This window comes from Corvus hawaiiensis, chromosome 7 (assembly GCF_020740725.1).
Source record: "Corvus hawaiiensis isolate bCorHaw1 chromosome 7, bCorHaw1.pri.cur, whole genome shotgun sequence".
Lineage (NCBI taxonomy): Eukaryota > Metazoa > Chordata > Aves > Passeriformes > Corvidae > Corvus > Corvus hawaiiensis.
Window position 1 is genome coordinate 1,246,257 of NC_063219.1, and position 7,011 is coordinate 1,253,267.

The 7,011-nt window shown below is 51.1% G+C and overlaps 1 protein-coding gene across 2 annotated transcripts in view; it reads right to left on the minus strand.

The window, feature by feature from the left end:
- TRAF3IP1 (TRAF3 interacting protein 1) overlaps window positions 1–6,000 on the minus strand; it is a 30,768-nt gene extending 24,768 nt beyond the window's left edge. For both annotated transcript variants that reach the window (XM_048309571.1, XM_048309572.1), the window contains exons 1-5: window positions 5,800–6,000; window positions 4,745–4,813; window positions 2,708–2,869; window positions 1,168–1,308; window positions 556–1,023 (exon numbers count right to left, since the gene is read on the minus strand). In XM_048309571.1, coding sequence (XP_048165528.1) covers window positions 556–1,023; window positions 1,168–1,308; window positions 2,708–2,869; window positions 4,745–4,813; window positions 5,800–5,922 — 963 coding nt within the window. In that variant the 5' untranslated portion in view covers window positions 5,923–6,000. The remainder of the gene's footprint in view (window positions 1–555; window positions 1,024–1,167; window positions 1,309–2,707; window positions 2,870–4,744; window positions 4,814–5,799) is intronic.
- Window positions 6,001–7,011: the final 1,011 nt, after the last annotated feature.

Consider the following 7,011-nt stretch of genomic DNA (forward strand, 5'->3'; position numbering starts at 1 on the left):
GGAAATATTTAGAGGAAGGGAAGATAGAAAAACAACAAAATGAAAGGCAATGGAGAGGTGGCTGTCGAGGTAGTTTAGGACTTTGAATCCTTGAATCCCAGACTGGTTTGGGTTGGAAGGGACCTTAAACATCATCCAGTTCCAACTCTGAAAGGCCCTCCAGCACCTGAAGGGAGCCAACAAGGAAGACAGAGAAGGACTTGGATAAGGGATGGAGGGACAGGACACAGGGAATGGCTTCCCAGTGCCAGAGGGCAGGGCTGGATGGGATCTTGGGCAGGAATTGTTCCCTGGGAGGGTGGGCAGGCCCTGGCACAGGGTGCCCAGAGCAGCTGGGGCTGCCCCTGGATCCCTGGCAGTGCCCAAGGCCAGGCTGGACACTGGGGCTTGGAGCAGCCTGGGACAGTGGGAGGTGTCCCTGCCCGTGACAGGGGTTTGGAACAAGGCCCCTTCCTGCTAAATGAGCAGGAATACAAACATGGAAGGCCACTGGAACAAGCACAGTCCCAACCACGGTGTGGGGAAAGTTCTTCCCCAAAATAACCTTTCAATTACCTTTTTCTCTGCTTTCTCCTTTCCATGGTCCCTTAAAAGCTCCCCATCTTTTGTTTCTCTGTCCCTTTGTCTGTCCCGATCTCTTCCCCTCTCTCTGTCTTTCTCTCCTTCTCTGTCCCTGCCCTTATCTTTGTCTCTTCCTTTCAGTCTGTCCTTTTCTCTTCCTCCTTCATGTCTTTTCTCTCTTTCCTGTCCTTTCTCATGCCCGAGATCATCTCCTCGCTCTGTGTCTCCTTTTCCTTTGGTTTTCTCTGCTTCTCTTCCTTGCTTGGTCACTCTGCTCTTGCTTCTTTCCCTCTCTTGTTTTTCTCCTTCCTTTGAGGTGTCTCTTTCATGTTCTTTGTGCCTCTCTTCATTATTCTTCTGTTTATCCCTCTCCTTTTCTCTTTCTCTGCTCTCTTTCGACTCTCCTTTGGGTTTTCTGTCTCTGCTTGGGCTTCTGTCTTTAATTTCAGTGTCTCTCCTGCTCTAAAAAGAAAGCAAACACTAAAAGTTAATTCCAACACACAGCAACTCAATCACATAGGGACTTTACGAACACAAAAATTCTAAAAAAACCCCAAGCAAATAAACCATGGTACCCCTGTACCCCCCAAAAAATGCAAATTCTACCTCTTTATCCCTATGACTTTTTTGTTCTTCTGCTTTGGGCTCTCTGCTTTCTTTATCTCGAGGTTTGGAGGGTGGAGGCTTCCCTTTAGCATCAGCTTTTTCCCCTGCCAAGACCCTTTTTACAGCAGCATCACTGGACAGCTGCAAGGAACAGAAAGACACCACTGAGAGGAGTAAATTATTTCATTAAATAATTAATGTAGTAATTATTATTTTAAGAATGTAACAATTCAGTGTAAGAACATAATAATTCCATGTAAGAGTGCAATAATTCTGTGTAAGAACAGCCCCTGCAGTTGTTTTCAACCAGTTAGCAGATTTCTCCATTATTGTATTTCCATAGTCAAAAAAAGCACAGTGGAAAAACGACTTTCATTCCACAATTAAGAGATTTGACTGACAGGAGATAAAGGTGAGCAACTGGTTGCATAATTAATGTGTCTGTACCCCAAAATTTTAAAGGTTCTGAAGCTTCATTTTGTGCTTCAAACGTAATAAATGTTGTTAAATGACGAACAAATAAAGTGAACAACAGTGAACATTGAAAGCCTTAATATTCAGAATGCATTTGTGTGGGGAGCTCTGCTAAACATCATCAACTCTCTGTCTGCTGTTATTGTTATTAAGGAGTGACCAAATGTTTCCAATGTGCACTTAATAACAGCAGAGTGGTAATTAAGGCACAGAATCATTTGGGTTGGACAAGATCTCCCAGGCCATCGACTCCAAGCTGTGCCTGGTCCCCACCTTGTCACCAGCCCAGAGCACCCAGTGCCACCTCCAGGCCTTCCTGGGACACCTCCAGGGATGGAGACTCCACTCCAAGGCCTGAGCACCCTTTCCATGCAGAAATTCCTGCTGCTGTCCACCCGGAGCCTCCCCTGGCCCAGCCTGAGGCCGTTCCCTCTCCTCCTGTCCCTGTTCCCTGGCAGCAGAGCCCGATTTCCCCCCCGGCTGCCCCCTCCTGTCAGGGACTCGTGCAGAGCCACAAGGTCCCCCCGGAGCCTCCTTTGCTCCAGGCTGAGCCCCTTTCCAGCTCCCTCAGCCGCTCCTGGGGCTCCAGCCCCTCCCCAGCTCCGTTCCCTGCCCTGGCCCCGCTCCAGCCCCTCAGGGTCCCTCTGGCTGGAGGGCCCCGAGCTGGACACGGCCCCGAGGGGCCTCAGCAGGGCCGGGCAGGGGACGGGCCCTGCCCTGGGGCTGTGGCCACACCGTGGCTGGCACAGCCCAGCGGCCATCGGCCTCTCGCCCACCTGGGCTCGTGTTCAGCCCTGTCCCCAGCACTCCCAGGGCCTTTTCCAGCTGCTCTTGCCCCAGCCTGGAGTGTTGCACGGGGTTGTTGTGCCCCAAGGACAGGAGCGGGCCCTTGGCCTTGCTGAGCCCACGGATCCCGGCTGTGCAGATCCCTGCAGCAGATCCACAGCCCAGCAGCTTGGGGCCTGCAGCTTCCCCAGGGTGCCCTCGATCCCCTCACCCACATCATCACAAATAAGCTCTGGAAATAATTCCCTGTGTGCATAAAATCTATATAGTTCTGTCCTACCTTATTTAAGCAACACTTCCCAATCGCCTGAAGGAATTCATTGGTTTTTTCAGGCTCGTGCCCAGCCACAACTCGTGCTGGTTTCACTGACAGTGGCTCTCCTGTCACCATCACCACAGCATCGATGGCCTTCTGAAGGAAGTTGATTTTGGAATCCTTATCCTGGTAAAAAAAAAAAAAAACAAAACAATTAAGAGATATTTTTCTATCTTCACAATTACCAGACTTCTTTCAGTTTTATAAAGTAAAACCAAGTGAAATCTTACTGGAGGGTTTCTGGCCCAGAGAATGAAATCCTGCTGTGAAGTAGAACACTCAGTGGGAAAAAAACAGGACTTTTTTAATAAAATGTTATAAAATTCAAGGAGTATTAGCCAGCCCAGCACTATTTACCAGCCTGTTAAAAAGGAAAGCCATGTAAGGAAAATTTTGTGTGGCAATGGAGCTTAACAGAGCTGTTCCAGTGGCATCCCAAAATCCAGGGCCACTCTCCCAAAAACAGCTGGGTTCTGCTGCAAGCTCGTGCACAGACAAGTGGGAAGAGCCTCCAGAGTCAGGGCACTTCCCATCTCTGCCCCTTCCAAATGGATTAAAACAAACAACTGCCACGAAGCTGGGATTTTTACTGAGTAGATTTAAAAGAAAAAAAAGGTTATTTCCCTAATTTCAAGTGAAGATGTGATGGATACAAATACAAATGAATATAAAACTTCTCATGTGTGTATACATATATATATATAAAGCTGATATGAAAACTTTTAAGATCAAGCCTGAGATCTAATTTTCCATTTATATGGGAACAAAGTTTAATTAGACTTAACAAGATGAACTCCTCTGATAAACACCCAGACAGTGATGTCCAAAGCAGCTGGTACAGGAGGTGAATTTCTTTCACAGGAAGTCCCCACAGTTAAGGAATCCTCATGATTTCAATCCTCCTTACTGCTCTCTCCTATTGATTACTCAGATAAAAATTATTCTCCTGATCTTCTACAACTCCAAGAGAAATCACAGATAAGCAAGCAGCTGACTCTTCCTCCTGACCAGTGTTTTGGGAAGAGGAACTCAGGGTTGAGACATTTTCTCCCACACTCCAGGATTCTGATCTTCTCTGCCTGAGCTCTCTGGAAAACCCCTTGGACTCATAAGCTGTGAAAGGAATTTGTGAGAGAAATTCTCAAGAGAGGCAGCAGCACGTAGATGCAACAAACACCTGCTCAGGAGCTGCTGGGAAATCTGCTTCTTGGGTCAACAAGGACAGTACCAACAAAAAGCAACAATTCAGATAGAAATAACTTCGTTTTAGTTATCCTGACAGTGGTAGGAGCAGTCACAGAAGTAAATACACACATTAATCAGTGACTAAAACATGCAGGAACTGGCTGGAGGGATGAGAAGTCAGGCTCCCAGAGCTCACTCTTCAGTTGCTACGTTAAACAAACACCAAGGGATGTGGCAACACACAAACACTGCCTTGTTTGCCAGGAATCAGCAACCAAAGCTCCCAAATCAGGCTGGGAGTTGGAGAACTTGGCATCAGCCCAGCCAAAATTCAAGGGAAAGCAGCAAACAGAGAGTAAAGTCATCCTTGGACTTGAGAAAAAGAGTTTTCAGTAATAATAATAACCTCCTCTTTCAGTAATTAGCCAGTTTTACACTGCAATAAAGCTACTGGGGAATGCACATCCTAACAGGTGAGTCCTGGGATATTAACAAGGATATTTAATGTATATATTTATATACCATATGTATATATGTGTGTGTGTATTTCTACAAAAACAAATATATAAAGTAATAAATTTAGGGCCATGGATTCTCTTGAGAGACCATAAGACTCTTTAAAACCTATCTGTGCACAAGTTTATAGGTGTTCACCCCATGAACGCATACCATCACCTACAGGCAGCAACTTTTACAGCCTCTTCACAAAAAGAGCAACAGGTCCTTGATACTGAACACAGGAAAGACCAGAAGAACCTTGTGGCAAAGTTGCAAAGAACACTCAGAGCTCGATAAATAAGGAAGTCTCATGCCCACCTTGACGTTATCTGACTTCAACTCGAAATCTGTGTAAAGTCCTTTCAGAAAACCTGTCACTCTGATCACCTAAAAAACAGAAGGAATGGGATAAATTAAGAACATGTAAAGCCTCTGCTCAATAAATCTCGTGTGGCAGCAGGAAATCTGTTGGCCTTGGTGATGGCACCTTGTTTAGAATTATTTCTACAGCAAGTTCAGAGATCTGAATGTTCTCTGGAATGAGACTCAATCCTTGCTTATAGCTCAGGCCTCCTTCCTGTTTAATTCCATATTTAACCTTGATGCTGGGGAGGGGCTGGAGCCCCAGGAGCAGCTGAGGGAGCTGGGAAAGGGGCTCAGCCTGGAGCAAAGGAGGCTCAGGGGGGACCTTGTGGCTCTGCACAAGTCCCTGACAGGAGGGGGCAGCCGGGGGGGAAATCGGGCTCTGCTGCCAGGGAACAGGGACAGGAGGAGAGGGAACGGCCTCAGGCTGGGCCAGGGGAGGGGCAGGGTGGACAGCAGCAGGAATTTCTGCATGGAAAGGGTGCTCAGGCCTTGGAGTGGAGTCCCCATCCCTGGAGGTGTCCCAGGAAGGCCTGGAGGTGGCACTGGGTGCTCTGGGCTGGTGACAAGGTGGGGACCAGGCACAGGTTGGACTCACAAGTTGGAGGGCTTGTCCAGCCTCAGTGATTCTGGGATTCTGCGATGTTTCACCATCCCAGGCTGCTCCAAGCCCCAATGTCCAGCCTGGCCTTGGACACTGCCAGGGGCAGCCACAGCTTCTCTGGGCACCCTGTGCCAGGGCCTGCCCACCCTCCCAGGGAACAATTCCTTCCCAGAACCCCACCTAACCCCGCCTCTGCCAGCGTGAACCCCTTTTCCTACCACTACACATGCCTTTCGCACCCCCAAGCCCCCCAAATTCACTCAGCGCCCCAAAACCCCCGTGCTTTACCCAGCGCTCCGGGCATCCCCCGCAGCAGCCACCTGCGAGTGCCCCCCAGCCCGGGGAGGTGCCGGGGGAGCGCCGAGGGTCCCGCGGGTGTCCCCCCCTCGCACACCCACGCACCCACCTCGGAGATGAGGTCGTGCAGGTAGCGGAAGGGCGGCTTGTTCAGCAGCGCGTCCGTGAGCGGCGGCTTGCGGATCACCTGCCCCAGGGTCTCCCGCGTCCGCCGCGACACCGCCTCGTTCATGACCGGGCCGGGCGGGGGCTCGAACCGGGATCCCGGCGGGGCCGGGCCGGGCGCGGGCTCGAACCGGGATCGCGGCGGGGCCCGCCCGGCCCCGGCCCGGCGCTCCCGGCGTGCCCCGCGCGGCGCGTGCGCGCGGCCCGTTGCTAAGGGTCACCGCGGCCATAGCAACCGGCCCGCCCCGCTCCGCCGTGAGGGGATTAAAAAAACAAATCCTGGAAACTGCCCCAAAACAGCTCCTCCCGCCGCTCCCAGCGAAGAAAAAGTGCTAGGGAGAAATGCTCTGTCGCGGCGTGGGGAAGCGTGTCGGGAAAAGTTGTTCTTTGTTTTTTTGCTTTATCACGAAACTGTGACTCCGTGGGACCCAACACAAGAAAAACGGGGATCTCTTGGAGCAAATCCAGAGGACAGCAGGGAGATGCTCCAAGGGTGGAGCCAGGCTGGGAGAGCTGGGGGTGCTCACCTGGAGAAGGGAAGGCTCCAGGGAGAGCTCAGAGCCCCTGGCAGGGCCTAAAGGGGCTCCAGGAGAGCTGCAGAGGGACTGGGGACAATGGATGGGGAGACAGGACACAGGGAATGGCTTTAAGCTGAAAGAGGGCAGGGCTGGATGGGATATTGGGAAGGAATTGTTCCCTGGGAGGGTGGGCAGGCCCTGGCACAGGGTGCCCAGAGCAGCTGGGGCTGCCCCTGGATCCCTGGCACTGCCCAAGGCCAGGCTGGACACTGGGGCTTGGAGCAGCCTGGGACAGTGGGAGGTGTCCAGGCCCGTAGCAGGGGGTGGCACTGGATCACCCATTCCTTTCCAGCCCACATCCTTCTGTTAAATAAGAATCAGATTTGAGAATAAAAAGAGACATTACAAAGCAAATCTGTCTGGTCTTAGTACAGGCAAGGCCATCTTTCCAGCAGAAGGGAAGCAGCCACTTCCATGCCCACTGGGTAATTACACCTGGGCTCCTGCCAGCAGGTGCTCGAGGGAAGTGAGTTTTACCTCTCCCCCAGCCCACTGCTGATGAGGTTCCCAGACAGGCTCTGACTCCAGGATCTGGTGATCCTGGGAAGAAGAGGAGGTGTTGACAGCTTCCACATCCG